At 41.5% G+C, this 18,116-nt stretch overlaps 3 protein-coding genes and 3 non-coding genes across 6 annotated transcripts in view; 1 reads left to right on the top strand and 5 right to left on the bottom strand.

Annotated features, from left to right (window-relative positions):
* Position 1: 1 nt before the first annotated feature.
* rpl7 (ribosomal protein L7) lies at positions 2–2,678 on the bottom strand. Its single transcript, XM_020925610.2, has 7 exons — positions 2,548–2,678; positions 1,988–2,087; positions 1,726–1,892; positions 1,331–1,468; positions 988–1,097; positions 237–453; positions 2–43 (listed from the first exon to the last, which is right to left on the bottom strand). Exons 1-6 carry the CDS (start codon positions 2,652–2,654, stop codon positions 245–247), a joined length of 831 nt encoding a protein of 276 aa, XP_020781269.2. The 5' UTR covers positions 2,655–2,678; the 3' UTR covers positions 2–43; positions 237–244.
* Positions 113–204, bottom strand: LOC129408207 (small nucleolar SNORD12/SNORD106). The gene has a single exon (XR_008631864.1). It is a non-coding gene; the product is annotated as a small nucleolar SNORD12/SNORD106 (small nucleolar RNA).
* LOC129408206 (small nucleolar SNORD12/SNORD106) lies at positions 844–932 on the bottom strand. The gene has a single exon (XR_008631863.1). It is a non-coding gene; the product is annotated as a small nucleolar SNORD12/SNORD106 (small nucleolar RNA).
* On the bottom strand, positions 1,198–1,285 carry LOC129408205 (small nucleolar SNORD12/SNORD106). The gene has a single exon (XR_008631862.1). It is a non-coding gene; the product is annotated as a small nucleolar SNORD12/SNORD106 (small nucleolar RNA).
* Positions 2,679–3,559: 881 nt separating the features above from the next.
* Positions 3,560–11,408, top strand: rdh10a (retinol dehydrogenase 10a). The gene is made up of 6 exons (XM_020925585.2): positions 3,560–4,058; positions 4,257–4,492; positions 8,826–8,924; positions 9,655–9,800; positions 9,985–10,116; positions 10,193–11,408. Exons 1-6 carry the CDS (start codon positions 3,773–3,775, stop codon positions 10,314–10,316), a joined length of 1,023 nt encoding a protein of 340 aa, XP_020781244.1. The 5' UTR covers positions 3,560–3,772; the 3' UTR covers positions 10,317–11,408.
* A 1,868-nt stretch (positions 11,409–13,276) lies between these two features.
* Positions 13,277–18,116, bottom strand: part of stau2 (staufen double-stranded RNA binding protein 2) — a 56,006-nt gene continuing 51,166 nt past the window's right edge. The window contains exons 14-15 of the mRNA XM_020925676.2: positions 15,899–15,958; positions 13,277–14,608 (exon numbers count right to left, since the gene is read on the bottom strand). Coding sequence (XP_020781335.1) covers positions 14,594–14,608; positions 15,899–15,958 — 75 coding nt within the window. The 3' untranslated portion in view covers positions 13,277–14,593. The remainder of the gene's footprint in view (positions 14,609–15,898; positions 15,959–18,116) is intronic.

Here is an 18,116-nt window from a genome sequence, read left to right as displayed (position 1 = left end):
GTGTTTTTAGATGTTTTATTGTACAATTTGAGTCCACTGAAACCTGAAAAAGAAAGACCAAAGATTAAGTACAACTCCACAACAATTCTTTTAACATGCCAAAATGTATAGCTATGTGGTTTCAGACAAGTTTGGCTTAGGTTAGCATAGTTTCACCATGGTCGATAAGATGGGGAAAAAAGATTATGCATCATTAACCACATTTTGAAGCCATTTCATCTCAATCTTCAGCTCACCATTTTCTCTAGTTCATCCTCCTGATCATTCTGTTGATCTGGTCCTCCCTGTTTCCAGCATCTCCACCCTCCACAAAGTGTGTGGTCTTCTTGTTCATACCACCACGAGGAGAGGACAGTTTGAAGGGCCACAGGAAGTTGTTGGCAGGCTTGAAGTTCTTGCCAACTGTGAAGATTTCGTGGATGAGGTCCTCAATACAGATGATACCGTATTTGCCTGGAAATTAAAAGTCATGCAAAAGTACAAAACCAGTAGTAATGATTACATAGCAATTAACAATGGACAGATAATATTAAAGCTGGGATACTTGATTTTCATTTGTCCAACTCAACCCTAGTTATAAACAAGTAATTTTAAAAAAGTTGCTTACTATCCACATGCATTAATTTAAGGAGCACATGCATGAATTTTTTTCCAGACATTGTGAAACTGGGATGAACTAGCCAAGCACAACCAATCAGAACACTGCTTACTGTATAAAGTTGGCAAGAAATTAAACCATTAGCAGCAGACAGTGTGCTGCAGTGTAATTTTGTCAAAGGGCAGCTTTTACATGAAATTTGCTCAATTACATAAAGTCTGGTACAGCAGTTTCAAGATTCACAGTTTGTGGTTTCAGAATAAACTGGCTTAGTTTGTAGTTCTCACCAAAGTCGATAAGACGGGGAAAAAAAATTGTCATCATAAACCACTTCATTGTTACTATTCTTAAAGTACATTTCAAACAAGCAAACAAGGTTTTAACCTTACCAAGGGCCTTCTCGATGAGGGCGTTGTCTGTGAGGGCAATGCGCTGCTTCCTCATCCTGCCATGACCACGTTTGTAGATGAGCTCACGCACAGACTTCAGGTTGGGATACCTGGAGAAATGCATAACTTGAGTTTATTCAAGTTATTGTACAATCGGATGCTCAAATTTGATCATTAAAAAAAAAAAAAAAAAAAAAAAAAAAAAAGAATGGTATGGTTTCAGACAAAATTGGCTTAATTTGAGTAATCATCATGGTCGTTATGACGGGGAAAAAAGTACTACATCATTAACCACACTCCATGGAAAAGTTCACTGATACTTTGCTAAGTTTTGATGCCTTACCCCCAGGCGATGTAGGGTTCTGCGATCCTCAGCATGTTGATGGAAGCCTTATTGAGCTTGACAAACACACCATTGAAGATCTGGCGCAGACGGAGCAGCTGCAGGACTTTACGGACTTTCGGGCTGACACCGTTGATACTAGACAAAAGTGAGAAGAAGAAGTGAGCAAATCTGAACTGTTGAAGAAACATCTTCCCATTTTTAATTGAGTGGTTTCAGAAAAGTTGGCTTAAAAGAACAATTTGTTTCACCATAGTCGATATGTCGGGGAAAGAATGCATCATCAACCACATTAAAACAATATTTACAAAGATTTATAAAGCACTTAGATGTGAATTAGGTTTTATCTGGCAATGCACTTGATGAATCAAACACTTCCAAGTTGCTGCACTTACCCTCTGATCCTAATGACAAAGGCCAGTTTGGGCTCAGATGGCACATAGAAGTTTCCCACTTTGCGCGCTGTACGAGCCAAGCGGATCTCCTTTCTGTACATCTGCCTGTACTCCTTGTGGTACTTCTCAGCCCTCTTGTAGATCAGCTTCCTAGTTACTTTACGGGCCTAGTCGGATGCAAAATTTATCGTTAGGCATAAGACGAGCGTTGACTGTTGCCGTCGTGTTGGCTTCATCCTCCCAGCGTTCAGCATGCACTTACCTTTTTGTCAGCGAGGAGCTTCTTGATGCGCATGGCCTTCATTTTGGCAAAGGCCTTTCGCCTTTTCAAAAGGCTCTCAGGGACCGCCGGGACCTTTTTTCTGGTAAGAAACACAAAGAGTGAGGAAGCAGTTAGTGCGGACAGTAAACGAAGCAAATTAGAGTAGAATGTGCCATCATGAACTCAGAAGCTAACCCGTCACTAGCCGGCTCGCGTTATGAGTACCGGCATTTCCTTTACTACAGTAAAGCAAATAATTCGGATAAAGGTGATCACCAAATTACTCGCATAGCATTAATACAGTTGCAGTAAAACCTGTGACTTGTTGACATTTTAAGTACATGTGGAAACTAGCGAGAGCCATGTTTTACTTGGAGCTGTGTAACAAGGTAGTACAGCCACAGAAGCTCAGCAAACTTCTAAATCTAAGGTTTAGTCACAAATACTTTTAGAGAGCGCAAGTATACCAACGATACCATTCATACAGATCACAAAATAAACTAAAACGTTTATTTAAACACAAGATGGGCATAGATTTTGTGACAGCGGTAAACACTCACTCTGTGTCCGCCATTGTGTCCACCGAGAAAGAGAAATCTATAGCTGCGCATGTGCGCGTTAAAGGTTTAGAGGACCCCACGAGCCGCCCTTCACAATGCCTTTTCATTCCATTTTATAAAAATAGAAAGGAAAATACAACCAAAATCATGGCTTTATCTTGCGGGTGAAATAACGTATTAACTACTGTTTTTAAAAATTCTCGTTTATAACAACATGGTTTTCCTCTTCAAGTGCTCGTGTAATGTACGCAATTAAACAGAAGAGGGAGCAACTCTCCCATTCACTATACCAAAATCAAGGGGAGCTTCTCAGCAGTGGACTTTGAACTACATTATTATTCACATCGTTGCAAGACTGTTGAGCACATTTAGGAGCTATGAGTTAAGTATAAGTTAAAATATAGCCTACGTTGGAGAAATTTGACTAATTCCATCATCGGAATACAAATTCTGATACTTTATGTAAGAAGCAGCCTTTCTGGTCTGTCACTGTAATGTTTCATTTTGATAATTGCATTTTTTAGAACCTGTTCTGTAAGCCGAATGCTTTTGCACCAAACCGGTTGGAGGGAAACAATTCAGCTGATCCTAGATGTTAATGTGCGCCTGGATTTCGGCCAGCACTCAGTGCGTAATGAGCAAACCCCGTTGAAGTACAGCCAAATGTCTGCGTAAATCTTCAGTCAAACATGATCTTATGATAGACCACTCATGCCCAGAAACATTAATTTATGAAGCAGTTTATTTTTGCGCTGCTAATTTAGATCAACAGAAACTTGGTGACTTGTTGATGCGTATGGACTAGTCTGATGGCAATCTTATACCAGATACCCTAGTGCAATCAACAGCTCCAAGAATTAAAAACATTTCAATTAATTTAATAAAGTAAATCCTCTGGGGTTACATCACATTTAATGTACGTACGTGGTTGCGGAGCTTTACTTATGACAAGCGCCTAGTCTCAGTCCTATTGGGTCCTAGCTCTGATGGGTGGACTGAATAAATAGGGAGCGCGATGTGCGTAAGGATGAGTTGAGTGGAGGAGCAGCAGAGGAAGCGGTGTGTCTTGAAACAGCTGCTCACAGATCTGTCCAACTCCGCTTGGAAACAAGAGCGAGTGGTTCACTCTGAGCGCATTTACGCACGGTATCTACAAGTGTTTTTAAGGGCTCCGGCAAATAATTTGCACTAAGATTGGCTTTATTACCTCCACTGAAAGCTAGAAATGATGATTATCCTCGCGGAGTTCTTCGTGGTAATTCTCAAGGTACTTTGGGCGTTTGTGGCCGCCGGGGCCAAATGGGTGGTCAAACCAAAGGAGAAGAGCGTAGCGGGACAGGTGTGCGTGATCACCGGTGCTGGCAGCGGCCTCGGGCGGCTCTTTGCAAAGGAGTTTGCTCGGAGACGGGCCATTCTGGTGTTATGGGACATTAACAGCCAGAGCAACGAGGAAACGGCGGAGATGGTGCGCCAGATTTACCACGAACTAGACTCTCCTGTGGTTAAAGACGGTAGGTGTGAAGTGTGTTACATAGAGGTATGTTGGTAGTCACGGTCAGCGGAAACGTGTTACTTCTAATCTGGTTCGGGTTGCGTTAAATGCAGAAAAAAAGATGCTAGACTGATCTGTCTACATGAAGTGAAAATTAAGACATTTTTTTGAACCTGAAAATGTTTTCATTTTTAATGTTCTCGTTTTCCTCCACTAGGACCTGTCGGGGGAGTGGAGGAAGTCCCACCATTTCAGCCGCAGGTCTACACCTACGTGTGCGATGTGGGCAAGCGGGAGAGCGTTTACTCCACGGCCGAGAAGGTGCGCCGTGAAGTGGGAGAGGTGGACATACTGATCAACAACGCCGGTGTGGTCTCCGGGCACCATCTGTTGGAGTGTCCTGATGAACTGATCGAACGCACCATGGTGGTCAACTGCCATGCGCACTTTTGGGTGAGTTTACTGATATTCGATTTTAATGTTATTAATAGTCATGAAATGGGGGGCAACAGGTGTGCATACTGTCCCAACTCTTTCTTATAATTATGTATATTTATCTGATGCAGTTAGATTTCCACGTTTCTTTCTCATCAAAAAGGTATTCTGCTATTCCAAACCGCATTTCTATAAGATTTCCCTCTGAGATTATGACACTGATAGGAACAGGATTTTCATGTTGGTTTAGTTGTGGATCTAATTTTAAGGTGGTAGTGCTTGTGGTGTTTACTGAATAATGTTCCCTAAATATTTCAGAGGCACACGATGAAGGAAGTGGTGCACTACTATTAAATCACATTTTTCAAGGGCATTTTAGAATCATTTTTGTATTGACACAGAATCTTCCTTGCATTGTCAGTGTAGATTTTTTTTTTTTACTCATTCCTTTAAGCCCCCCACCCTTTGTGTTCCTAATTATGTAGTCATGAGAATTGATCAGATTGCCTGGCAACAGTTTCTCCCACGGTGACTGCACACAAATTGGTTTGTGTAACTCTGATGCTTGCCCCACACCTGTCTGAAATGCTCTTATGCATCGTTCATTGTATTGTGTGACTTATGATGAAGAGATGTGCACATTTCTTTATTGCAGTCATCTCATTGTGTGGTAGTTTTTTAAGGGGGTGTCTGTTTGTGTTCTCTCATTTTGGGTAGAGGGTGTGAAGGAACAGATGAAGGAGGCATTTAATGAGTAGCGACAGGCCGAATGGAAGATGTGGTTCATTAAAGACACAAGCTCCATGAATAGAGATTAGGCTGAAGAGGGCCTGTCAGCTTTCTGCCTGTACACACATTTACTGTACTGCTGGCTCAAGTTGTTATGAGTAAGAACTCCTCTCCAACTTTTCCTATCTAGCTTTAAATTTTTGCAATTGGTGTGCATTATCTGAACAAGCTGTAATTTAGTTTGTACTATTACAAGAAATCATATCAATTTGAACTGCTATTTAGTCGCATATCTGAAAGTATTGTACATATATTTTATTGTTTTTAAATGTTGTGCTTGTTGTAAAGGTGCACTGTGTAACATTTTACCACCTGCTTGTTTCCATGGGGATTTAAATCCAAATTAGTTTTTTTCATCCCTAAGGGGAAATTCTTTCCATTACAAACATGCATGGGGAAGAGCAGGAGGTGTACCCTCTGAAAAAAAAAGTTACAGTGCACTTAATTTTAAATACATCTTAATATGTGCACTTTACTATCAGCCTGTTCAAAGGCCCAATTGACATCCCAATATAATCAGATGGTGGGTGTAGATGCCAGACTATGATTCAATCTCATTCAGTCTTGTACTATAATAAGCATGGGGTCATCACATTTAATTTGGTAGTTTCATTACTCCAGCCTGCAATTTGTGATCAAGCCATTTTAGCATTTAGTCATAGCGACGCAGAGTAACAACATCTGGAGTTTGTGTGTGGCAGGAGCAACATGAAAGGAAGTCATCAGAGTCATATTGAAACGCTTATCAACAGGTGGTTTATGAACAATATGCAGGCTTAAGCCCCTGCTTCCTAGACTATATCTCCTTTGTCGGGTGGCATGGCGGCGGGAAAAGCGCAGTGGGAAGAAAGATGAGGAAGTAAAAAAGTGGTTTGGTCGCGTCCACAGGCGAGAGGGTAATGGTAAGCCGCTGCTGACCCACTTTATCTGACAATTGGTTTCTTGTCTGTGGATCGGCTTTGACAAGATGCCAGACGACAAGAGCCAAGTTCCGCAGGCCACATTCCTGCTGTAGCCAGAGAAAGGGGGCAGCCAGGCAGAAGGGTCCTACTTGACTGGTTTTCATATGGGCCCCTCCTCAGCCCTGGTGCACCTGTGGCCCACACTAGAGCTCCGCATCAATTTAAGAAGGTCTCACATGTACTCTACCTGTTATATTTGGATAATTACTATCTATCTATCTATCTATCTATCTATAGTATCTAATTATCACTATGTGTATCTATTTTGGAGTTTTTTGTTAACATCTCGAGACCTTCAGGCTAATTCCCTGTCAACGAACCACATTGAGTCTCACATCAAGAGCCTAATTGCCTGCCCAATTGTCTGTATTCAAAGCTTTTCCTTCCTGCTTTACAGATTTGTTTAGTTTTTTAAGTGAATTTGACAAATGGGATTGACTGGACCAAGTGACCACAGCTTCCACTCTGCCCGGTGTGCAGTCCAAACCTCCTTTTCAAATTCCATGATCTGTTGTAGCATCAGAATAGTTCCGGTGCAGTGCCTCGACTCTCTCGTTGAGGGAGAAGTCAGCCCAATTAAATGACCATCTGGCCCAAAGCGAGGGCCAATATTTTGTTCATACTTGTGTCGATGAGGCGTTAGCGCTAATGCAGCCTGACACCCCAGCTGCAAGATGCTTTGTGTGGCTTAAATGCTCCTGGGGGCACACAACCAATTAGCAGGGGTGTACGGGGAGCAGGGTACCCTTGTTTAGGGTGGAGGCCCTGGCTGTGTCGGCGAGTAATTTAGCGGAACAAGAGCGTTGAGACCCAATTACGGCCGCTCTGATGTAAGACACGAGCCCCCGGTTGCTTTCACACATTTAGTGTCTGAAAGGTCAGCGGAGGTCATACCCACATGCCAGAGCTGCCATGAGAAGCAGGACGTTTCGGGCGGGAGGCTCACGTTTGGCCCCGTCCTGTGTAGGCCAAGACAACCACTCAGCAAAATTGTGCGCTGAAACTTGGCTTCAGCAGCAAGGTGTGGAGCCAGATCAAGTCATTTTTAAGTAGGAGCTTTGGCTGGAGATGGGTACGGCATATCTAAAGTTAATGCTTAGTTTGCACGCAACTCCCTCGTCATCTACTGCCATTCTGGCTCAACACGGCCTTTCTCAGCTTTTGCCCAGGTTTCAGTTTCTTGCACCCCTCACTTTAGGCCTCTAATGACGACTGCATGTGCATGTCCTGTAAGAGTACAGATGTTTGGCATCAGCTATACCTGGCATCAAAATGAATCTCAAACACTGAGGTCATCTTCTTAAAATAGATATGATGCAATGCTTCCAGTTTTATGCCAGAATAACTAAGCAAATCCATATTTCAAACTGCTTCTTCTCATACACAAGTCAGAAAATGTAGATTACATTAAAATCCAGCAGGTCTGATGCAGTTAATCTCTCTGCAGTTTTAATGAGCGCTTCCCTCCCCTGCCAGTGCTCTCATGGCCTGTACTACCTGGTACCATGCTCTCTGGCCCAATCCTTCTACCTAGTGAAAAGTACATGAGCCAGGCTCATACTAAAAGCTATGCTAAAACTGTACTTTTATTATATGACTTGAAAATTATAGGAAAGTTCAGTAATGAATTCCCAACAGAATCAAGGTTCTTGTCAATAGTTAGGCAATAGCCAAATGTACTAAAGCTGATCGCCAACAAATGTCCAAATTACAGTTGGAATAATTTGCAAATTTGTTTCCAGTTTTGACTGTTTATCGCTTGTCTCATATCGGTACTTAAAGCACACTGTTTTGAGGGTAACCCTAGTGACATTAATTCAAACCAGTCGAATGTGAGCTGCTGTATACAGAGAATAAACAAGGCTGTCCTCAGAAAAGCCCTGGTGGTTGTTTGCTGCCCCCTGCTGTGAGAGGAATTGGTCAGTTCCTATCACTGTTGTCTGGCCATCACATGTCACACCTGCTGATTGGCTCATGCTGTGTGTAGGGCAGCTCCAAAGGCAGCCCCCTGCTCCAGTGGGAAGGGGATATGTAGGTTAATCAAATGTAATCAATGACTCTTCCTCTCTAATCCTTTCCCTGGTGTTGCATTTCTCACTTTCTTGCTCTGATTGGGGGAAGATTGAAGCACTTGAGCTCTCACGTGGCAGTGCTTTGATCCCCTTTCATATGTGCGCCTGTCTCTGCACCTGTCTCTGTGCAATTGTTGTTCTGAGTGCGGCCCGACAGGCGCAGGACAGTGTGGGAACAGTCAGGGCTCAGGTGCACTGTTAGGCCAGTCGAGGGAACACAAGCCTGCGATTGGTGTTGTCAGCAGCTCTTCACAGCAGAGCCTCTCCTGGTATCAGATCTGTGTGGGAACGCTGGATCTGTCCTGTCCCCTCACAAAGAGTGTGCTAATATGGGAAATGTGTATTTGTTCCATCATATTTGTATGTCTCTTCCTCCAGAAGTCAGTCTATTTCTGTTTTATGCAGCTTGTGAATCCTTTCAGATGTCTCCATGGAGCAAGGCAGATAGGGGGGTGCAGAGGATCAAAGGCCTTTGGCACAGACAAACTGCATCAGTGAACTAATCTTTGTCTTTCTGTCTGTTTCCAGACCACCAAGGCGTTTCTACCCAAGATGCTGGAACTGAATCATGGACACATTGTGACAGTTGCCAGCTCCCTGGGTTTATTCAGCACAGCTGGAGTGGAGGTTGGTATCATACACACAGCACTCTGCCATAGTTCCCACCAAATGAAACCAGTGCTTTTCTGCAGCATGCTCTGTGCCAAATTAACACACTGAGACGGGGTCAGTGTCCCTCAACTGGAAACAGGCCCTGGAATGAGCTGACAGAGACATCTTCATCTGCTTTGTGACCAACATTCAGTATTCACTCCTGTTATAATAGACTTGACTTTTTATAAACACTATTCCTAAAGTCTGTCATTATAATTGTTAAGACTGATATGAAAATAGTTTAGGGCTGTGCTGCACACTACTAAAATGAATCACCACTTTTGATATGCTTGTATCAATGCATTTATTATCCTTGCCAAAACAGACATGTATTCAGTGTCACTCCATTGTGCATTGGAGAAGTGGTTCCTGAACTGTGTTTTAATTTGAGGAAATCTACCGTGTAATGTGGGAAGTTATCTCTCTTTTATATCCATATTTTTTATCGACAAGCATCTGTGTTTGCCTGTGCTCTTGTTAAGGCTACTTCACAGTGAACCACATCAAACTGCTCTGGCCAAGCTGCGCAGACTCCTGAAGCCCAGTAGAAGAATGCTCCTGAAACAGTAGAGCAGTGCAATGGCTGGCTGGCTTTTGTCTCTGTATCATTAGAGCCGTGTATGCCCGTGGGGCGTGTGATAATGCGCTCTCCCTGGTTCCTATGCTTTTACTGGGCTAACCTGTTCTCTGTTTATTCTCGTAGGATTACTGTGCCAGTAAGTTTGGTGCCATTGGCTTCCATGAATCACTGAGCCATGAACTGAAAGCTTCAGAGAAGGATGGCATCAACATGACGCTGGTGTGCCCTTACCTGATGGATACTGGCATGTTCAAGGGCTGTAGGATAAGGTGGGCTTCTTTGTCAGTTCATGTTTTAAAATTCAATATTACTTTGCTGCATATTGGTCATTGATCAGCACCTTACACATAGTTTATTGGGGAAACTCCCTAACAGGTGCACTGTTATAGGTCTACTTGTATGTAGATTTGATTTATTTTCTAAAAAAAAAAAATCTTTTTTTTTTTTTCTTAGAAAGGAAATTGAGCCATTCCTGCCCCCGCTGAAGCCTGAGTTTTGTGTGAAGCAGGCCATGAGAGCTATCCTGACAGACCAGCCTATGGTCTGCACTCCTCGCATCATCTATATGGTGAACTTCATGAAAAGGTGAGGCTGGTTTAAACACAGCAGCTCTGAGGCCAGTTCACTCTCTTCGAATACTAATAGGTCTCTTTGTTTTCAGCATCCTGCCCTTTGAAGCCATTGTCTGCATGTACCGGTTCCTTGGTGCCGACAAATGCATGTACCCCTTTCTAGCTCAAAGAAAAGAGGCCATGAACAACAATGAAGCAAAGAATGGGATCTAGAGGGCGCTGTCTGCAACCCGCACAGGGCGCACATAAACCTGCAAGTGAGGAAACAACCACTGTGGATGATAATGGGACAACAGAGGGAGAGCAGACTGACTTTAGACTGGGGCACTTGCATTGAGCAAATGCAAAGGTTTACCATATTGTTCCTCTGGGACAAAGAAAGCTGTGTACTACACAAAAGATTTATTTGACTTTTGTTTTGTCGTATTATTTGTAAAAGAAAACATCTATATTCTGTCACTAGTTTTTTAAAAAATCATGCAGAAAAGGTATCCAATAATCAACTATTTACCTAATGTAGTCACCAGCCTTATCTAGAGTCATTGTGAATATGCAGTATGTTGCTGTATGAACAGTAAATATTTTCACTTTTGTAGACATGCACTGTAATTTTGACACTGCCACCTTTCTGTGTGGGGTTGGGTCAATTCAGCAGCGACCTACCAGCATCCCTCGTCTATTTTAGGCATTATAATAAAATTCACATGACATCAAAGTTTTGTTCTGAACACAAAACATTCTGACAGTGAAGTCTACACATTCCAAATGGGACTAAGTGGCTTGTGACTCGCTCCTGAGTTTCACTTTAAAATGGAGTATGTGTCCTGGGCCGAAGCAGCATGTGTGTCATGTTAACTGTACTGAGACAAAGAGGAAATAAGAGTTATGGAGAGAATGTGTATCCTCTGTAAATGTTTATATTGTAAATGTATGTTACCAATATGTTTTTGAATTTTAAGTCCTCTCCTTCATAGGCAGACAGGCCAATGGCTACCACAGCAGTAATGTGAGTAGCACAAGTGTCCGTCCCTGTAAAATGTTCATGTTGTGAATACACTACAACCCACTTGTCTGATCTCACTGTCTGATGCATAGTTTTAAGCATACATTCCAACAGGCCTGATTCCTTAGTCACAAAGATGAGCCTAAATCCTCTACCTCTTAATTTTCTTATTATTTTGACCGTATCACAATGTCTCTTATTTTGTAATAATTTCTGGACTGCTCTAGAACTGAGCAAAATGTGGTTTTGATGTTTAGTGTCTCTACCTAACTTAAAATAATAAAGTAAATTAGATTATTAAAGCCTTTGTCATCATTACCTTTGAACTAGGAATAAAAGTGAAAGCGTGGCTGTTTTGACGGTAACTTAACCTTTTTAAGCTACCTTCAAAACAGCCACACTTTCACTTTCACATCTTCCATTCTGTTGTGAAACTAAAACTGATTCAGAGGTTCAGTGCAATACATGGGGATTAGCATAAGCCCCACTTGTAACTAGCTTCAAGAATGTCCTTGTGCAATTCAGAATTAGTAAATGAAAGACAAATTAGATTCTGATTTTGATTCTGACTACAAGCACATTTTTAGTGAACTAGTCACAATTAGTTGATCAACAGAGCTCTACCTCTAAATGAATTGATATAGACATATAGATAGGACAATAATTCTTTGTGTGTTGTGCAATTAAGGAGAATCTCAAACATCCCCCTAATCAAACCAGTGTCCTCCTTATTACTGACCACAAATACAAACAATTATTAAACAATGTTTTTGATGATCAGAAATAGGCATACACTTTTGAAGCCAAGAAGAATGTGGTCACACCAGAAACAAATGCTTATTGGCAGATGGCACAGCTGTTGATTTGAAAACGGGACACACCACTGTGGGAAACCATCTATTAGCTGAGCAGACACTGATGTCTCTACAGAACCAATGGATTTCCCGGTTTAGGACAAGGAACACATACTCCAGACACTCTTTTCTGCTCATTACAACACAAACTTATGGCCCATCCCAACTCTGACTCCTCTGCCGTGACTAATCTGAACTGGATAAAGTTGCACACAAGCAGATTAGCTGTAATATGAAGAAGACTTGTATTGACAGTTCTGATTCCTACTGGAACAACGCTGGCTGCTGCAAACTGCTTCCAGCTACTGTTTCCCCCAAATCCCTCTAATCTTCACACTAATTGCTTTTCACTAGATTTTGCATTGAAATGTTTCTTACACATCCATCAACACTTAAAGGACAATCTTTATCCTGCTGTTAATACACCACTTATTCAGAGGACTTCAAGGTGGTCAATTGCACATAAGTCAGTGGTAAAAATCAATGTGTGTGGCATTTGCTTTGCCTAGAACGGACAAGCCTCCCAGTCTCATTGATTTGGTTCTATTTTTGGGCAGTAAGGTCCACTTCCCATATTGGCTACCACTACAGGGCAATTCATCTCAAGGCTAAAGTCCCAAGCGCCACTACTACCTGGACTTCTGGAATAGAGATCGTCTGCTAATGTGTGTGAACGCCCCACGTCTCAATGGCTAGCACATGTAGCTGCCAGCCCAGTCCATTAGTCAGCCAGTTAAATTAGATCTAGGCTGTCATGTGCTTTCATTCATCTGTGTAACAGGCAGACACTACAACACAGAAACAACTGGAGGTGAGGCAACTGGCACAAAACATTATGTTATGACAATGGTCCAGTTCAGAGTGTGCTGTCATTTGGGACATGAGTCTATTAGGCTTGAAATCAGAAGAACTGGCAAATAAAACACATATTTTGAGGTAATTAACATGAAAGAGACCTTTGAAAATATTAAATTATTTAAAAATATTTTTACACCTGAACTAGCACACACATAGTAAAAATTACATGGTTACAAGTTTCATATGAATAGATGTTGTAATACTGTTTTCAAAACATTATCAGATACCCCAAAACATATCTACTATTTTTGAGTTAATTCAAGTTGACTGTTCTAGCTAATGAAATACTCTGGTTCACACACGGGTTTATGTATGAATTACCTACCTTTATAGACATCTCAAATAATGCATTTTTACTGATCAAAGCTGCTATTGAAAAATATATAGCATATTATATATAGCATATATAGTTTTAATTATAGTGAATTTGTTTAATGATAAAAGATGACGCAGAAACGTAGCTCTTTTCCACATGAACTGAGGTGGTTTTACTGCATTTCAGTAACACAAACAGCCGTATTACACTATTGCACTCACAGCGAAGACAACACATCCTCAATGTCAGTGAACAAGTAATTCATAGTGGCCTTTTGGGGAGAGGGTTTTGTCTCTGCTCCAAAAAGATGCAGGCATTAAAAGCACCCAGTTGATGCCTTGACGGGTCAATACAACACACACAATGGGTGTAGATGTGATCGACAAAACTGTGGACGGGGAGGGGGGGGGGGGTGGTCCACTGACACAAAATCACTGGAATGGAGAGGACCTTTCATTGCTGGAGGCCATGCAGTTGGCACGACGCCCAAACAAAGCTCTCACAAGCTTTTATGGATACTACAACTTTTGACTGTCGTTAATGTGAACTGCCACTGTTGAAGTGACTGGCCTTTTGTGTGATAAAGTAGTACAACAGTGCCTCCGTTCCAGTGATGCTATGCCTGACCATGGAGTTGGTTAAAAAAGACCATACAGGAAATACAGGTGAAGCTCATCCTCTACTTCCTGTTTGTCACACTTCTACTGATTACTGCTAACACCAGTGTTGTCCTTTTCGTCCACATGAAAAGAAATTTCTGTGTTATTTTCTGGAATATGATACTCTTGCAAGTCATACACATCCATATAGATAGATGAATTTACTTTTTTCTTTTTTAAATCAGCATACAAGGTAAGCTGGGTGACTATATATGAAGACAACAACTACAACTTTCACAGCACTGGCATTGGTTAATTTTAAATACAGTACTCAAGCATTGTTAGATTAATAAAATAACAAAAAAGAAATAAAAATAGAACAGAACCCCCATAAGTAAGCTACTGTATGCAAGTTGGTTTCACCCCTTTGAAATCTTCTGAATGGCATGATGTACATATTTGTTTTTAACCATACCATATCGGTTAGGGAAACTGTCTATGCATTTCCCTTGTTGTCATACAGTACCATGCATGAATCTCATAACGGTGTTTTCTTTGACAGAAATAATTCATAAACGTGTTAAAATAGCGTTGTCTTCACATAGACTCAGGTTGTGTTTTATAGTCGGTCATTTCTCGGTGCACATCCACCCTATTGCATGTTGACAGGTTTTGCAGGATACAGTGGCGATCGTGGGGGTAACAAAGGAGGGAGGGGGGACACTGTGTGGGGGAGGGGTCACTGGAGGTTTGTGTGGAGGGGGGAGGGAGGGAAGGGTGGGTTTTGGAGGGTTGTCAGCTCCTGGACGACAGCCTTTGAATCCTTGCAGACCTGAGTGGTGGTGCCTGAGTTAGTCTGTTTAGTCTGATTCGCTCTGCAAACAAACACAAACATATGAAGTTAGACCTGCTCATTTGAACCACAATAATACATTTCTGCCAAAGGACAATGGCAATAAAAATACACTATAATAAAAAATGTAACATGTGTTCTGCTTCTTCAGTCACATTTGACCAAATTGACTCATGACTCCTAAAGGCTTAATCATGTCAAATGTTTACTGTTAAATAATAGAGGACCTGTATTTGCTGTGAAAACAAACTGTATTCTCAACTATCTGAGCAGTTTCAAAATTGTGTAACTTCCTTTAGAATTTTGAAAGTGATTATTTCATGACTTCAATGGATCACCAATTCCCATTTGGCACACAGATTCTGGTAAGTGAACCTTTTCGCTGAAACTGGAAGTGTGACCACACATTTAGATAGTCCTTGACCTGAATCTGCTTTGTGTCTGAGCTGACTCAAACATGAGTGCTTAAGCAGTGCACAGGTGAAAGTGTAAGTGCTACCACCTTGGCCTCAGTCTATGGCATTAGTCACTACTGCCTGAAGTTGGAGCACTACTGCAGCAGTCTCTGTTCAGACTGACTCCAGGGCACAGCGAAATCCGCCTTGCCCAGACTCTGCCAATGACACACCTTCTAAGATAACAGAGAAATGCTAGATTGTACTTTCCAAAAAAAATCTGCCTGGGATTCCTCCTTTTGAGGAAGGATATGAGGCAATGGGAGACGACTGCTGCTACTGTGAAGCCTGGGCACAGATAAGCAGCGTGCATAGCTCTGAGCACACACAGGATGACAGTGCATGTAAATGTATCATACGCCTTCAGTAGACTTTCCATTAAGAGAACACTGTGGACCAAATGTCTTCCGGTAACTCTGTAAGGGCATTGGCGCATTAACTCAAACAGTTCAGCTGGGCTCTTGATGATTTTTTTTATATATATATAGGTAATTGGTATCAAAAGGTCTTAACATGAAATACTGACCTACTTTTTATAAGATAAAAAGGAGAGAGTATGTCCATATATATTCCTGCCAAAGGAAATACACTGAGATATTTTCCTGTTTAACATCAGAACTGGTTGACACTGGGCTAGAAAATTAAAACAACAAAATTAAAACATACATTAGTCTTACACTGTGGACTGCATTATTGCAGAGGAACTGATGAAAAAAAAATTGGTTTTGTTTTAGTATTGATTATTGATTGTAAACTATGTTACCATCATGAGTTTTTATCCTATTACTTGCAAACAGTCAATCCTAATGGTCTCACCCCAGTACATGTACAAGGGATGGCCATTGTTTGTGGCCTACCTTGACTTCCACTGGGTCCAGTCCCTGCTCCGACAGCTGTTTCAAGGCACTTAGAGCAGCCTGCAGAGAGGGAGAGAGAGAGAACATATGGTGGAGTGAGCAGAGGAGGAAGACTTGAGGAGATGTGGTAGGAGTGATAGTGAGTGTCACCCTTCAGCTGCTTTTCAAATAACACTTACTCTGAGAAACCTGATGCCAGCAGGACACTTTCTCCTCCACTGGTGTTGTCTTTGGCTCTGACTCCTGTCCACTGTTTATCTTGCCTTATTGGCTCAATGTGTGCATTTTATGTTTTGGCTGCAGTCTATTTTCCTACATTAGTCTGTAACAACTGTATTCATGTAGATACATTCAAATAGAAGCATCTTGTCAAAAATATAAGATCATTTCAATTTGAGGAATTAGTAGTAACAAGATGATGGTGGTACCAAGGGAACAGTATGATTTTAACGGTATGAGTCAACTTTAATTTCCGCCAAGTCTTCAGTTGAGAAGCAGAAGTCATTAAAAAGCATGCCCTATCTGCTTTCTCATGTTTTTACACCATAACTCAGAGTTTCCTCGTGCCAAGCTTGAAAATCCATGATGTCATTTCCTTCCCGCTCATCTCCCGAGTTCGAGGGGCCGACTTGTGTGGGACTTGTGGAGAGGGGGATCAACTGATACATGCTATGTAAAAAAAAAATCATCTAAGCATGAGAAAAAATGGCAGCACAAATCTTGTATGAGGCACTTGTAGATTGTTGACACACAGGGCTGATGTGAGCGGCAGCAGGTTGGTGGACATAGAGTAGTGCTATTGTAAAGATTGGCTCCAGATGTGCTCTTCCTTCCTACGCTGCTGGCTCCTAGTGTGGGCTAGGCTCGAGGGAATATTATATCTCCCATCCGAGCTGACACCACCAGTCTGGATGGATACGCATAGGAAACACATTTAATAATTCTCGCCCTTATCTTAAAATGCAAACTTCCATGGGAATGAAGAAAAGGACATCCAAACTATACATGGAACAGCTACATCCCATCTCCATACTCAATCTCAAACTCAAAACACTATGAGGCAGATGTACTGACCATTATGCCACCAGGCTGGTATAATGTCTCTGGTCTTACCTTTGAACATATTGATTTGGCATGAACACAAAAAGTTATTTCACCAGTCTATCCATTTACCACAAAGCATTATTTTTTTAAACAAACTGGCTGGAGACTTATATCCATCTTTTGTATCTGATATCAGTTTTGATCAAAACCCACAATTAATGCCAAACTCATTCAACTAGTAAACTACACACTGGATGACCAACTAAAACACCAGGATTGGTCAAATTTAAGGGTTGCTCTCATGTTCCATTGTTTTTGTGGTGTATTAGTAAGTGTGTGCCCCTGTGTGTGTGTGACTTAGTGCTGAATGAGGGCTCAGATAAAGTCTAAGTGTTCCTGATCAGTGAAGAGTCTGGCTTAGTTTATCTCATCATGAGGCCCACCAACGATGTCGCGCTCTTCCCGCCTCCATTTTGGACGTGACTTGACAAATTAACACAGACGGACAGGGAGAGTGGACCGTCCCTGAATTATCATGTGCATTTAAGCTCCGAGGACACATTCATCAGCCTTTAATCCTGAGAAAATACAATTTTTCTGGGCGCTGTATCAGGCTGTCTGTCGGGAATGCAACAGAAGATGTTACAGACTACTGTGAACTTCGCTACGACGTCGCTTTCAAAGCATTTAACTACAGATTATGAGAAACATAAACCAGGAATCACAATTTATGACTGGCAGGTGCAAGGGTCAAAATCTGGTTGGTATATTTCAAAGTGAGGAGGAAAAACATGACGCTGGCAGGTAGTGACAACAATGTTGCAACAATGTAATGAGACTTAAGAAAGATGGTCTTTGGCTAATATCTTTTATTTGAAAAACTCCAACGTTTAAACCTAATCTATCGTCAAACATCTGGCAGATGAAGAATTGCAAATTGAATTTCTAAGATCTAAGAGGACAAATGTAGAAAAAGAAATTCAAGCTCTAATACTAATATAGTATATTTTTTCTATCATGTTCCAAACTGCTGATGGTGGCCAGGACTATGTATAAAGTAGAAAACTACATTCACAAAATCAGAAAAGAACCTTCAGACTGAACAATATAAATGCTAACGGTCACACTATTTTTTTGCACACCTATCAATTGCAATCACAAGCTTGACCTAATT

This window comes from Boleophthalmus pectinirostris, unplaced genomic scaffold (genome assembly GCF_026225935.1).
Source record: "Boleophthalmus pectinirostris isolate CB_2022bp ecotype Guang Dong unplaced genomic scaffold, ASM2622593v1 HiC_scaffold_15, whole genome shotgun sequence".
Classification (NCBI taxonomy): domain Eukaryota; kingdom Metazoa; phylum Chordata; class Actinopteri; order Gobiiformes; family Gobiidae; genus Boleophthalmus; species Boleophthalmus pectinirostris.
This window is presented reverse-complemented; position numbering and strand designations above follow the sequence as displayed.

Coding starts and splice junctions, on each gene's coding strand:
- rpl7 (XM_020925610.2), bottom strand. CDS start 2,654: ATGAAAAGGCATTGTGAAGGGCGGCTCGTGGGGTCCTCTAAACCTTTA. Junction 1,893..1,987: donor AGCTCCTCGCTGACAAAAAG/GTAAGTGCATGC, acceptor GCATCCGACTAG/GCCCGTAAAGTAACTAGGAA. Junction 454..987: donor CCTCATCGAGAAGGCCCTTG/GTAAGGTTAAAA, acceptor TTTAATTTCCAG/GCAAATACGGTATCATCTGT.
- rdh10a (XM_020925585.2), top strand. CDS start 3,773: ATGATGATTATCCTCGCGGAGTTCTTCGTGGTAATTCTCAAGGTACTT. Junction 4,059..4,256: donor CTCTCCTGTGGTTAAAGACG/GTAGGTGTGAAG, acceptor TTCCTCCACTAG/GACCTGTCGGGGGAGTGGAG. Junction 8,925..9,654: donor TCAGCACAGCTGGAGTGGAG/GTTGGTATCATA, acceptor TTATTCTCGTAG/GATTACTGTGCCAGTAAGTT.